The sequence below is a fragment of the Acanthaster planci genome, linkage group LG04, assembly GCF_054643075.1.
Source record: "Acanthaster planci isolate LZ-2023a linkage group LG04, COTS_SCS, whole genome shotgun sequence".
Lineage (NCBI taxonomy): Eukaryota > Metazoa > Echinodermata > Asteroidea > Valvatida > Acanthasteridae > Acanthaster > Acanthaster planci.
Window position 1 is genome coordinate 14618057 of NC_141780.1, and position 14993 is coordinate 14633049.

The following is a 14993-nucleotide window of genomic DNA, read 5'->3' on the forward strand; positions in this document are numbered from 1 at the left end:
TAGGCCCAGTTGCACGATAATGACAATGACATATCAATGTGGACTATAAAGGATGCAAAACTAAATACACTGCCCCCTTTTCTTTTCAGAGTTAAGATTTGTGGAATCTTCCTCAACAATATTGAGCATTACAAGACTTTAAACTTTGGCCCACGCTTTTTTAGTGTGCAAATTACACAATCTTTTTTACTAAAGGAGGATTTTCTAAGAAGGAGTTTCTCACTGGGAAATCTCCAAACGCCATGAGGAATGCCATCATCATGGAGCCATTCCAAGTCTGGAAGTCTTGGGATATCCCTGGATCCACACCTTTGAACAGGTAGAAAAATGCTGGGCAGGAAGAGGTGATAAGAACAGAAAATGGTTACGGCAACGTCAGCTGAAAGATGTGACCAAAAAAACCCCCCCAAAACCCCACAAAAACAAAGCTTTGTGCGAAGGCGGATAAATATATTTCATTCAGCAAAGAACAAATTTTTGGAATGCTGGGATAGAGGAAACACAGCACAGGAAATTTAAAGCAAGTAAACGGTACAAAACTGTGTTAAAAAAAAAAAACTGACAAGATTTCAATGCGAATTGTAACAGTATATAACAATTCATCGTTATCATTGTTATTTCTATTCTACTTCTTATTTTTGAAGTGAAAAATATGAATAAACTCACCTTCCCCGAAAATGAAGATGAAAATGACGTAGATGATGGCAAAGCGACAGACATCTCCTTTGGTCATCTTGCCTATCATGACAATGAGCGGTCCAAGCTTCTGGTGACCTCTGTAGAGCAACAGAGGGCAGCAGACAAAAGTTACTTCAAGGGTGGGGGAAGGGGGGATGTCATGAATGTTGAAATGTGAAAAGCATGGTGGGAGGACGTAAATATTCAATATATGATTACAACATTTGAGATGACCTTCTAACCAAAGGCAAAGTCGACAATAGACTTTAATTGTCCATGCTAAACTGAAAGCCAGGTGAGCATTTCATTTTGGGAAACTGAGAGTAAATATGAAAGTATGTCATGGATCAAAGTTGGCCCTTGATGTGGAGTTTGGGAGAGGGAGATGTGATTCCAGATGTTTGTCAATAAAAATCACATTCTTACGATTGAAGTTTCCATTTTTATTGAAGTGTTTTGCACTGTACCGCCAAAAATAAAACAAAATACAAACAGAGGACACATGAGACAAGTTGACTGGCCAAAAAAAAGTATTTCAAAACTGAAATCGTACCGGTAGAAGAACAATATGTAGGCGAAGGAGAAAGGCATAATGATGATGAGCAGCCTGTCCTCAATTTGACGGAGACCGAGGAAGCGTAGCGGTACGCAGATGTACAACATGATAATGGCGCACATGAACAGACCTTTGAAGGGAAGAATGTACTGGACGGGAGGGAGCAGAGAAGAATCCCGCGTAAATTGAACAGTTGGGAATTGTAAAATTGTAAGTGGCCCACGTAATTCGAGTGGTATTTTGAAAAATACTGCACATGATCTGAATGACACTTCCAACCTCCTGATTTCTTTGCGCAGCTCAACAGTTTAGACAACAGGAATGACAATGCAAGCAAAACACTTTTCTCATTTGGAAAATTACTTGCCCAATGTGGTTTTACCACAATACAGACATTCTGTCTCACATTAAACAGATCATTCCATTCCGTGGTCACAAAATGGAATTTGTGAACTTGTTGATGATGCAAGCATTTATTCCGGCGGGGATGTATTCACTAATCATTCAGACATTGTATGCAACAAATAATGGATCTTTGGTTTCACATTCATGCAATGGAAGGAATCATTTCATTTGATAACAGATGGAGTTTTATGTCCCGTTCCACAAAGTAAACATTCCATCCGTCACCTTATGAAATTGTTTTTACCACTGCACTTCATAATCATATTCATAATCTGTATATTAACATTCAACCACTAACAATTTAATTAGGATGCAAATTCACCTGTTCTGAGAAATGGTACAATATACAGAACTTTGTAGGTTTTGTTTTGCAACTCACCAGACTCTTGCAATAATCCAGCAGTGATCCTCTGGATCTGATCTCAATGCACTCCACTACCGTCTTGGCCACACAGCCGATGATGACGCACACTTCCGTGAAGTAACGTAACTGACAAAAAACAGCCACCATTAAAATAGACGTCACTCCTCACTCTTCTCAGAGAGCAAATCAATTTGGGTACAATTTTCACCATCCACTCACATCTTGAATCCCACTCCCTCAATGCGTCCAAATCTACCAAGGGATTTTGGAGGTTTTGCAAGCCCAAAGCACGTAGTGTCCAGCACTTGATATCTGCAGCTTCATGCCAGTTTCAATACAAGGCATGTACCACTGCTTTTCTGAGGACAATTTGGAGGATTTAAGGAGGTCCCTAGTAAATATGCCAGGATGTCAGGATTAACCAACCAAGCCAAGAGTATTTAAAAATGTATTAACCCCTTCATGGCAGGATTATGATTTTGACCGTGACTGCTGGGCTGTGGCATGCCCTGAATGGAGGGCTTTGTCCAGCAGCAGGCCCCATTGAACCAGCAGCTGCATGGTGAATAGACTGTATGTGTGGTATCCACTAATGCTCACACAATGGTGCTGTAGTAGCAGTCATCCGTTTCGTGCTCACATTTCTCACAACTTGAGAAGTACCGGCAAGTAAAATCACATTCTGTAACTTTAACTGTTTCTAAAGAAGATGACACTCTCAATTTAGTGAGGTCACGTTGAGCGAGTACAGTTGTCTTCACCAACTACTGAAAGTCCACCGCAGCTAGTCATGCATTTGCTAACGCTGTTCACAAGATGCTTACTTAGATTTGCTGCATTTTGTGTGTCTTGTGTGTTTTTTTTTGTGCTAAAGCAATACCCCAAGCAAAAACAGCACAGAGTGGGCCGGGCATGAGAAGTTTCCAGCTCGATGTGTACAAATATGAACCATTATTTCATAAGGAGAATTTCTCCATTAAGAATCTGGTCCCCGATTTCACTGTGTATCGCTGCAGCAGGAACGGTGATGTTGTCTGCTTGATCTGTCAACACTGCAAGTACTGGTAGCTATTTCACCCTTCTTGTAACTATGTGCCAGATCTACTATACTGTAAACTATTTGAAATGCGCTCCTCTACAGCTGAACAGACAATTTCATGGATTTAGGAGTTTCACCAACTCAGGCATCTGTGCACAATTTCAACAATTAAAACTGGAAAATGGGGTTTCATAACTTCACAAAAGTAAACACCACGTTTGTTATTAACTACCCCACACTCTTAAAGTCAAGCGCTACTAATTGCTCACTCTTGGGGTATAGCACTTAAACCGTGACCAAATCCCCTCTGGGTTACTGCACTGGCTGACGAGAGGTGCTTGAAAGCCTGGGGTGGCCAGGCCAAAACCCCAAATTCAGCACCTGAACTCAGTTTTTCTGGTAAATGAGTATTTACATCATTGTTTGAGAGCTGTATCATCAGGAAAGGTATAAGTGTCCAGTAGTAAGCGGTTTAACATAGAGAACACAATCTTTTCTGTATATACACCCTCCATTGCATCTATTAAGCTCTACTGCATTAACGCTCTCCAGCGGCTGACCTTTGTAATGTTATCGCTTCCTGAGAGCAGATCTCCTTCGGGTCTCAGGGTGATTGAGAGGCTGAGAAGGGTCAGATGCAAACAAGCCCACACAAACTTGAAGATGAAATGCCCCTAAATTAAGAGGAATAAATCAGACCAGAAATAAACAAAGGACAAAGCCGTAATTAGGTACTTCAAGGAAATGACGTCAAAATGACCCCAAGAAATGTTCCATTCCTGTGCGCAAAGCTCTGTGAGCCACCCTAGGCAAGCCAAACTTACAAAGAAATCACTATGAAGATTGCCCTTACAGATTACTATTCAATGCAAACAAGTGACCATTGCTTGGTGATAGAACTCCCTGTCCTGCTGAAGCAATGTCTGCACTGGAAGAGCCATGTCGTTATGAAAACTGGCAACATATGTACAGGCAGTTATCAGTTTTTGGCAAGTTTTGTAGCAGAACAGGCTCTTGTAAGCAAGAACTCTTTTCACAGCAAAGTTGCGGGTTAATCCCTTTAGTTCATGCAGATACCATTCAGAAAAACAGGGAAGTGTCTTAATGGAACGGATGAGCACCAACCCTGGCATATCTCTTCCACTTCTCCTGTAGTAGCTGATTGATGACTTGACCTTCCAACATCCTCAGGTGTTGGGGGTCGTCTTTTTTGATGATTGTTCGGAGTGCCGAGTGCTTGTCTGGATGAAACGAGAAACTAAAGTTTGATTTTTATGCTCCAACAAAGTTTTTAAGGACTTTCTTCAACACTTGGCTCTCCTGTACATTGACTCTGATAGTGGTTAACTATTTAAATCCTTCACAAAAAACTTTGGAGATAAACCTTACGATGGTGAAAGAGTGATCATTTGATGTTTTCCAACCCTTAACCTAGCAGTGGATGAGCTTAGTCAGGTTTACGAAAGCAACCCAAATGTGAAGTCCAGAATATCCCTAACAACTAGTCCAATTTCCTCAGAGAACGGTTAGGAAGTCTTGGCTGCCTGCCACAATAGCAAACATGTCCGTGGGAAATTAAATGCAGCTGATAGCTACCCTGGGCATATGTGTTATTGCCGAGCCAAGTCGAGCCACGCCAACAAAGCGTGACACTAGACATCGCAGCTTGCAAAGAACTTCACACGCAGCAGGCTAAGAACCAATGACTCTGAAGATCTACGGTGAAGCATCTGAGAAAATTCCAACTCCACGATGCTTTCTGAAGAATATTCCAGACTTTGACAGCATGAAACACTGTAACATACACGGAAACTAACGATGACAGCTAGGTGCCTCACAGTGAGCCCCAAAAGGTGAGGTCATTCAAGAACAAAACCCAATGTCATGCCAACTGGAACATGTCCAAAGCATGTGAGTTGGCATATAGACAAGCTGATATAGGGTTGATCCTACAATAAGTACATGCAAATTAATGTTCTAGAACGACCTAGGAAGTGCTTCATTTTGAGCATGATATGCTGTCTGAATACCACTTTTTAAAGTACCACTTACTGAGTGCCCCATCTTTTCCTATGGTATCCAGCATGCCCAGAGGGTAGGCAACATAGGCCAGGTTGCCATAAGCCCACTGGGTCTCACTGGCCAGGTCTAGCAGGCGGGCAAAGAGCTCGTTGCGGCCCAGCCGGTAGGACAGCTCCAGCGGGGTCAGGCCAGCATTGTTGGCTATGTGATAGTTGGCCGGCATCTTGTTGTGCTGGATGACATGCTTGAACATGCTCTGTACATTGGGATTACAATATATACTGTGCACTACAGTCAAGGTACAATATCACTGTTATCCCTGCTCGTCAGGCCAATAAAGGCATTCTAAGACTATCAGCTGGTTGATATACTTGAACATCTCTGTGCACTGGGGGAACAGTGTGTACGCTACAGTCAAGGTGCAATATCATTGTTACCCTGATCATCAGGCTAATAAGGCATTCTAAGACTATCAGCTGGTTGATATACTTGAACATCTCTGTGCACTGGGGTAACTATGTGTACGCAAATAGTTTTTAATTTTTCACACTGGTCTCATAGGGTTTGTGCACAGGGTGTCAAGTGATGTCCTGGTATGGAAGTCTTTCCTAAATACTATTTCAAGGTTTCTTCTGACATCGGAAAACTTAAATTTTCTTCAAAGGTTACGCACTTTGCTGCCTTAACGTGCACGCACATCAAAGACAATACAAGAAAGAATTTGATAATGACAAAAATTTCCAATCGTCGTACCTTTTGATTGTGAATAATGACCATGTGCATCACGGTGTTCCCAAACGAGTCTCTGGCATTGGGATTGACCTGGCCCTGGCCTAACCGCTGCTTCAGGCTCTCCTGGATCAGGTAGTCGTAGATCTCGGTGCTGCCCACGCTGGCAGCAAATGCCAGGAGGTACTCGCCATAGTAGACATTGCCCTCATAGTTGGAAGGCTTCAGCTTGATCTGCTTTGGGTCACGGAGATCGTGGGGTCGGAAGAAGCGGCCAGTCGCCCGGCGGTCCAGCTCGGCGTTGTACTGGCCGACCAGCAGCCGGACCGATTCCATGTCCTTGTTGGCAATGGCCATGTGGACAGCATTTTCCCCTGTGTAACATGGGTGAATATCAATTTTGTTCTTGATATGAAAATGACCTCATGCACACCTCAGAGGAAAACACTCTTGGAAAACAGAGGAAAACACACTGTTCCCTACTCACCAGTGTCAAAAGCATAGTAGCTCATTTGCAGTTCTTAAAATTTATTCCATTATTCATGATTTCACTGTAAAATGATGAATCTCTGAACAAGTATTCATCACTTGGGTGTGTTTTCCAACAAGGTAACAAAGTTGACATGCATGTTCTAAGTTTACATTGGAGACTGCCATATTGGATGGTACTGGTTGGATAGCTATTACATGTTTGTAAGTACACAAAGCGAAACAATAGACTGACCAATAAAGTTTATTAACGAATAGCAGAACAAAGCTGGAAAGTTTCTGATTATTTCATCAATTAGTTAATCATTCCCTTTTTGAACGAGGGTTTGATTATTCCAAACAGCAGTTGTTTTCTCCATCGACTTTCTTGCAAGGCTTAATCGACAATAAAAGAAGCATGCAGTCCATCTGGGGGCATTTTTCTTGCTTCAAGCATCCTTACACAAGTCATGCCATCCAGTTGTATTCATTCCACATTTTTGGCATGAGATTGGCAGACATAAGAAAATATTGGCCATTCTCTTGAGCCTTCTGACAGGAAGCTTGCATTTTCATGAAGTGGTTTGTGGCTAATTGAATGGGGCAATGTAACCAAGTAATCACTGTAAAATATCGATCCATGATTTGATTAATTATTTGAGTAACAGAATGGCATAGGCATCTGTTGGTCCGTTTGGTATGTGAATCTGTCTACCATGCTTCACTCAACGAATGCCCTCCCAGCTCATGCATACGGACCAAGATGTGCTCTGAAAATGCAACTGTGGAGAGGTGCCCTCGAACAAAACGTACGTGTACAAGCCACCGGTTTGTGTGCAAAATCTCTCTGACAGCCCAATAAATTTCCTCACCGTAATACTCGGCCCCCTCGTAGACATCCAAGGCCAGCTTGGGGTAGGTCTCCAGCAGGAAGCGGGCAATCTCCCGGTGGGTCTTGGTGTTGTTGAGGTAGCAAAGGTGCAGGATAGTCTCGCCAACCTCGCCCCGCTTGGCCAGGTCCCAGCAGGCCTGGTGCTCCGTAAAGCGGTTGAAGGCCATCTGCTGGTACTCCTGGAACTCGAGCATCAGCTCGTGGTCCGACATGGTGTCCAGGATCTTCCTCTGAGAGCGAAAGGAAAAGGTTTAAAAATTAAACAAGCAACAGAATCTCGTAGCAAAGAATTCCAAAAGTCGCTTGATTCTTCATAATGTCAATAACTGCAGTTTCATTCACCAAGAGATAAATTTTGATTTTCCAAAAAATCGACAGGCAGTGGCCAACTTTTGATATACAGCCAAACACACAAATACCGATTAACGAGAGTCACTTGAAACAACAACAATAATCTTTATATCTATAGATATGTAGTTTTACCTGGTTCAATTTTAATTCTCTTTTTCTCTTGTCTTATGCTTGTTCACTGGGACTCATGGGAGAACAGTTTTTTATGAACTGAATGAGCCACCCAGTATAAATAAAAAATAATAATAATAATAATGACTCTATTAAAATAGCACCAAATTACCAGGGAATATGAGGCACATGCTTGCTTATCGGATTAATGGACATTCCAGAAACCATCTCATCTCCCTGTGGAAATGCAGCTCCATGCTGCCATTTCTGGCGGAAACGGTAAATCAAACACAAGACACTTGTATTTACCTAACTAGCATTGTGCAAGTATGACTTGTAACTGTTGATCATATTTCCACATTACTTCTGGAAAATTTTTGACAACTTTCACCCCATTCATTCAGCACAAAAAATTGTCCAAAAATCCTAACCTTTACGTACTGACCCTATTTAATCGGAAGCAGAGCTATTTTTTCTTGGCCTACATGCAACTAATGTGCTTCTCGATGCAATATTTGTCTTGTCACAGTTACAAACGTTGCAAAAATATTCATGCACTTATTACATCTCGCATAGACTATTGTAACTCTGTTTTAATAGGTCAATCAGCGTCAGCCCTTGCTCCTTTGCAGAGAGTTCAGAATGCTGCAGCAAGGTTACTAACTAATGGCAAGAAATTTGACCACATCACTCCTGCCCTGATGCAATTACATTGGTTGCCAGTAAAATAGGGTAGATTTTAAAGTGTGTCTCCTGATCTTTAAATGTCTCCACGACAGTGCTCCAAGTTATTTAAGTGATTTGCTTTCCTAGTCGATTCACTCGTTCCGTGCTGGAATCATCCAGGCATACTCTTCCAAAAACTAGGCTGTCTTCTGCTGGTGAGAGGATGTTTTCTGTGGCTGGTCCCCATCTCTGGAACCAGCTTGAAGTTCATTTTAGAGAGTCTAGGAATGCCGAGAGTTTTAAGACCGGGCTGAAGACGCACCTTTTTAAACAAGCATTTTTACTTTCTTAGTGTTGATTTTAATTATGGTACATGTAGGTTATATTTATATACATGTATTTATATTTTGATGTACAGCGCCTGGGAGCAGCTTGATGGATTGGGCGCTTTATAAATGTCAATTATTATTATTAAAACATGTAATTGTAAGCTTCTCCACGACAAGACTTTGCAATAAACACCCATTTTTGTGGTGTATTTGTCCTTGAGCTTCAGCTCACTTGTTGCCATTATGCAAAATTCCAGTCCAGTTGCTCACCAAATATCCAAGAATCAAATCCTCGACAGTCCTTCACTTCGGTCAACTTTTCACATGATCCTGATGTTCGACACACGTGTGTACGATATCGGTGCATGTACCATGCATGGACGTACACAATCACGTTGCATTTGAAGTGCAATCGTGCCTATTCACCCCCTGTTCATCATAGCGTTAACTGGGGCAAACAGATGATTCAACCACGCTGGTTTCTACTGCTCCTCATGCAGCTTGTACGCACAAACTGTGGGATGCCAGCGATACATTTCTGATGCGCATTATGAGGCCGGCCCCGTGCTTCCGGTAGCTTAGGTACGTGGTGTTTATATACAACACAACTGTATGATCTTGTACCTTCGAGTTGGAAACTGTAAAAATCTTACTCTGGATCATACAGTCGTAAACGGATTAAACAAATAGTAAAAATTATGCCTAAATCATACAAGTTGGCATCCCTGGAGTACTTCAGTGAAAACGCCAACCAAACAATTACATGTATGTGTGTAAAGGCACACTAGCACGAGAGCCAGTGTGTGAACGAACACGCGCATGTACTCCCTTAGCTTGCACTACACTTCCTAGTTCAAAATGATGTTTTTGGGACTCTACAGGAGAGAATATCACGTTTAGCTACCAGCCACGGTCTTCAGCCATGACCTAATTTACCTTCTTGTCATCAACAGTGCTTTTCCGGTACTGGATGTAGTCCCATTCATTGATGATCTTCCCCTGGCCGCCATTGAAGAGGAAGGGTCCCACCTCCTTCCTGATCAGGGCCTGGAACTCGGCATCGCTCTTTCTGTTTCGGTAGCTGTGATCCACCAAACCACGAACAAATTAGCCAGTCACATCCAAGGCATTCTTCATTTTTTCAATGAAAAGATTGAAGGGATTGCACTGTACAACTGCAGTGGCCAGTATGGTTCATGGTAATAATTTACATGTGCATGTCCATGACGTAATCTACATGTGTCATGTTTACTCCTCAGAAGTACACATCTATTGAACAGCTAACTTCACAGAACCCAAAACACTAGAGAAACATTAACAAAAACTTCTTATCATGCACAGCCCCTTCTTACTACGTCACTATGGGAAAAATTTAGTGGCAAAAGAGCAGAGGAACAGACACTCAACAACAGAGGCCTAGTAGGACTACAAATACTTCCAAGATCAGTGTCCAAAAAGAGGGAAACCACACATTCTACCAGTAAGTTTGAACTGAAAAAAGGAAGTACCTTTTCAGTTTGTAAAGGCTGAAGGCAAGAAAGGTAACATGAATTGTTCTTTACAAGTGATCTATGAAGCAAACCAGCAATTACGATAAACATTAGATTGACAAGGGTACCATTTCACTCAACAGCCAAATGAGAATCAAAGATAATTGTGTGGAAGACCACCAAACCACTAGTTCACTGATAAAAAGTCCTATACAAGCACTTGAATCACGGGACTCCATGAAATGTTCCTGTAGCTATCCGTTTCAAATCTTCCAATGGTATTATTTTTTTTTAGCTGAACTGCGCCATGGCACAGTCTTTGATGTAGCCGGGGATAACAAGTGCACAGGTCTCCATGTTCGTACCGGTAAGCTGTGGGCTTGCGCCAGCATCCATTACCCCTAGATGCTTGAGTGATGGTGCTGGCCAAAGCTGTGACTTTCCAAAACAGTCATTTACCCTTCACAAAGAGCCCACGGCCCACAAAAATCACTCACCCTTCCACCAGCTTCCCCTGACCGCCGAAGTAGATGAGGTCGTAGATGGCATTCTTGTTCTCATTCTGCTTCCGCCACTCCGAATCGTCTGACTCCATCAGTCCCTGGGCCAAGCATGGAAATGGGAAGTACCGCCGCAGGGCCGCACCCACAGTTGTGCCCATCTTGCCACAAAGTGTTTCCACACTCGACTCCTCAGTAGGACAGCATTCTCAGGCCTGTCAGCTCTCAAAGTCTCGTCGCGTTAAGCCTGCTAGAATTTCTGCTCATTTTCTTGAGCCAATTCTGGAGAAACAGCACAAACAGAAAGATATGGTTTTTCAGTCAACCTACACGTACAAGTACCACGATTGTGATGGTTAAGGCACACATCAGTGACAATCTCTTACAGGGACTAATTGCCAATCTCCAATCTTAGTTTTTACAAACAGAGACCTTTCACACACGCAGTATTGTAGCCGAGTCCATCTCAAGTCCCTACAAGTCGGACACAAGTCCATCATACTCCCCTAATCGCAAGTCAAGTCACAAGCTACATGTAAATTCTGATCAACTTTGACAAAACGTACATTTATGGACGCTGTTTGCCCTGTTTATACTGGTGACTAAACCATGTGACTAGTGATGAACTGACTATAATGTACTACACATTGTATTAGATTTATGAGAGGCCACTCACGGAAAATGACGATATTGGTATATTAGCATTTTATGGAATGCATGTCAAGTAAGCTCAATTTCTTTGTCCTTTTTTGTAATAATGATGAATGTAGTTTTGATGCACCAAAGTAGCCTCAATTTGTTTGAATGCTAAACATGTATGCAGAAAGCAAAGAAATGAAGAATGCTTAATTAACATCAGAAAAAAAATTAATATGTTAAAAGATCTACAATATTAAGTGACCTTGGTGGCCAGCTTGAGTGGAGTGGAGTTGTTCAGATTTAAGAATACTCCCTAAAATGTACTGATTACATGTACATGTCCACAGGCAGGCAAAATATCATACAACTACATAGCACGGTGCCTGCTACTGGTCTTGAGGATTATTAGCCAACCATTTCCACAGTGAGTGCTCAAATCTTCAAAGCACCAGGGAATTATCCACATTAATGGGACCCAGGTGATTATACCTTTCCAGCAAATTGACACATCCTGCTAGACAGACAATGATAATTGCTTTTTTTTCTATATGCGCTTTGCATACTTAACCTCACATGGTTAAAAATAAAGGATACTTGGAAGTGGAGTTATTGGCTTGAGTTGCTTACATACATTTGGGCTTGAGTAAGATTTAAGTCACAATTTGTTTGTGGACTTGGCGAGTTCCAGTAAAAATGACCTGTGAAAAATTTACAGGTCGATAAAAACATACAAAGCACAAAACTGTACATGTGTATTTGTAAGATTTCCCACAGGTACAAATTTAAACCAAACACTGTTTTCAGTGTTACACTTCGTAACTAGAAATGCCTGCAAATGTAATGCAATCAGGGAAAACCCGTCACACCCTGGTGAAATTCGTCATATTAGTGTCATAAAATAATGAGGACCCTGTGCTTTCATCAAAATTTGTTTTATTCCCAATTCTAGGATATCAACCTGGACTTACTGTCACAATCAATCTTTAAAATCCAACAATTTATTGACTTTGTACAAAAAATAAATTGAAGATTGCAAATGTTTACATGCCAAGAATAAAACAACAGAATTTGTATAAAATGTTATAAGAATGACAACTGAGATGTTAATGAAACTGGCAGTAAAACGTCAAACTATCCGAATATCTCAAGGACTATCATTTATCTTCAAATTTGCTGAGGTGACATGTGACAGCTTTTTGAAAATGGTATTTGGTATTTGACACAGAAATATCACCGGAATCGATTTCAAACTATTACTAGTTTTTTGGCAGGTATGTATAATTAGCATTAATTCATCACTCTTGGAAATTAGAAAGTGTGTTCTGAACTTACAAAATCATATGTCAGATGTGACAGGGACACACACAAAAAGAACTCTAATTACACTTAAAGGTCTACAGTATGTACATTTGCATTTGCCTCAAGACATCCCTTTGATGAATCATACCCACTTTCCTTGTTCTAGGTCAGCTTTTATGTAAAAAGACCACAGTGGTACGCTTGGGATATTCCAGACTTTAACACAGATTGTTTGAAAATCCTGGTCAAAAATTCCTGCGAATCGGGTAAACTCCTGACAAATTTAACCCCTGCTGTGCAAGACATTAAATTCAGTGATTCATTCTGTGATCCTATTTACATGTTCCTAATAAGGTCGTCAATAGTCAAGCAAGAAAAATATTTGGGCATGATGGCCATAAAAAAATTAGTTCGATATTCTTTTCCAAAGTTACAGATGACTGCATGATTTTTTTTGTGATTATCCAATGAAGGATGCATGGTAGCCTAGCAACACGCAACAGACCCATAGATCTGAGCTCAGTTAAGGCCAAGGTTAGCTGTATTACATGTACATGTATGTATGTGTACGTACCTCACTTAATTGACCAGTGTACCATGCCTAAAACACTATGCATACTGTAAATAAAGTTCAGGGTTTCATATCTTTAAGTGGTTCATGTCTGCATATAAAATGTATAATGGGTAAGCTGCAGCCCAACAAATAGCTGAAAGGCTGTTGTTACTTTACTTAAGATTCAGATTTCAATCTTCCAGCATATGGAAAGAGTTTCAAAGCTGGACATCACTTGACATCCTGGGCACAAATCCTAGACAAGATACCTACAGGTAAGGTGTTTCTAATTATAACACCCACCAAGACCCTGTTATTGTCACAGCTCACGGGAAACGTTTTTTTTGAAATCCCCATGTCCCTGCTACTTCTTCTGAAGTCCCAGGTCCCAAGGGCCATGGCAAATATATGCATTAGCACCAACAAAAAAGGGGCCCCTTTTTATAAAGTAAATTCTTCCTTCCTTTTTGGTGGTGGTCGGGGGGTAGATTTTAGCAAGGAAAAGGGGTATCCTGGTCCGTAGGGGAATGACAAAGGAATCATCTTGGACCCCTTTTCAAACTTGCTGGTGCTGATGAAACTCGGTGATCAGAAATGTGAAACATTTGGAAGTTCTTCATTATTATTTACAACCAAAATGTAGTTTTTCAAGAAGAAAAGTGGAAGTGTAAGCCCACATGTATGTAATTGGTTGCAGGGACTACCCTCAACTTTTATTCCGATCTCCCTTTTTGTTTCAAGAAAAACTTCTTTATATTTCACCAAGACATGCCCCCTTGTAAGTACATGCCATACCTCAAACAATGGAGGAATACGGAACACACTATTCCTCCATACTGAAACTGTGCAAGTGCAACCAATTTCCATGTTTGCATGGAGTTGCAAAAACAGGAAGAAGAGTCAATGTGGGAGGATGTCGCTAGAATTCTTGCCAGTTTTGGCAATTGACAACATACAGTAGGCTACATGGGAAAGACATTTTAGGATGTCATCGCCCACAGTATGTATACTGTGAGCAAGATTATGGGGATAGGCCTAGTTATCGCTTTCCAATGGCTGATTTACTACTGAAGGGAAAAAATAGTCGGAAGAAATGTTGCATCCTGACTCCACTTTTCAAATCATCTCAATAAAAGTCAGTCATTACAGAAATGCTGGAAAGACACGAATTATGGACTGAGAAACATATAGGCCTACCGATGTTGTTGGGAAATACTTGGAGTCAAGATGCAACATTTTTTCCAAATAATTATGTTAATAAATGGAACTCTATAACGTTATTCTTAGGCTACAGTGTATGTTAACAACTCCGCCGAAATGTTACCGGCTCAGCCTGGCCTTCAGGCGCGGCCTCAGGTTACTCTAGCATGTCTAGGAAGCGGGGCACTAGGCCGGGGACGACCGACTCCCAGCAGGCCTACATAGTGGATGCAGTAACGCTGTAATGCTATTGAAAATTCGGTCATGATGTAAACCCCCCTCCCCACTCTAAGACGAAAAAAGGTAGGCCTAGGCCTCACATGGGAAAATAGGCCTAATACTAGTATTAACATGCTATTAGTATTACTAGCAATAGGAAATATGAATGCAGTGTAAACAATGTTGGCCGAGGCATGCTAGGCCTACATGTACGTAGGCCCTGAGTAAATGACTGTTTCATCATCGTTGTCATGGTTGTCCGCAAAAATGAGACATTAACAAAAATCTCCAGCTTGCCCCCCCGGAAAAAGTCCAGGATCCTCCCCTGATAATTCATCAAGTAAGTCAGTAAGGCCTACCTGCCATCAGTTCATTCATTTTGATCACGCAAATACGCACAACAACCGGCCACGCACACCCCGTCGTGCAGTGACCATTCGATATTTGTACACTACTTCACGCGTCACGATATGCGTGCGTTGC

General features: G+C 41.5%; 1 protein-coding gene across 2 annotated transcripts in view; it reads right to left on the reverse strand.

Annotated features, from left to right (window-relative positions):
* The window catches only part of LOC110973991 (transient receptor potential cation channel subfamily V member 6-like), a 23561-nt gene extending 8568 nt beyond the window's left edge, over positions 1-14993 (reverse strand). The window contains exons 1-12 of one of the 2 annotated variants that reach the window (XM_087135938.1): positions 14870-14993; positions 10598-10882; positions 9547-9691; positions 7134-7383; positions 5818-6167; positions 5095-5320; positions 4168-4283; positions 3603-3716; positions 2019-2129; positions 1232-1383; positions 667-776; positions 224-330 (exon numbers count right to left, since the gene is read on the reverse strand). In XM_087135938.1, coding sequence (XP_086992064.1) covers positions 224-330; positions 667-776; positions 1232-1383; positions 2019-2129; positions 3603-3716; positions 4168-4283; positions 5095-5320; positions 5818-6167; positions 7134-7383; positions 9547-9691; positions 10598-10761 — 1845 coding nt within the window. In that variant the 5' untranslated portion in view covers positions 10762-10882; positions 14870-14993. Of the gene's footprint in view, positions 1-223; positions 331-666; positions 777-1231; positions 1384-2018; positions 2130-3602; positions 3717-4167; positions 4284-5094; positions 5321-5817; positions 6168-7133; positions 7384-9546; positions 9742-10597; positions 10883-14869 lie in introns of those variants that run through there. The other variant, XM_087135939.1, reaches the window with a different exon arrangement.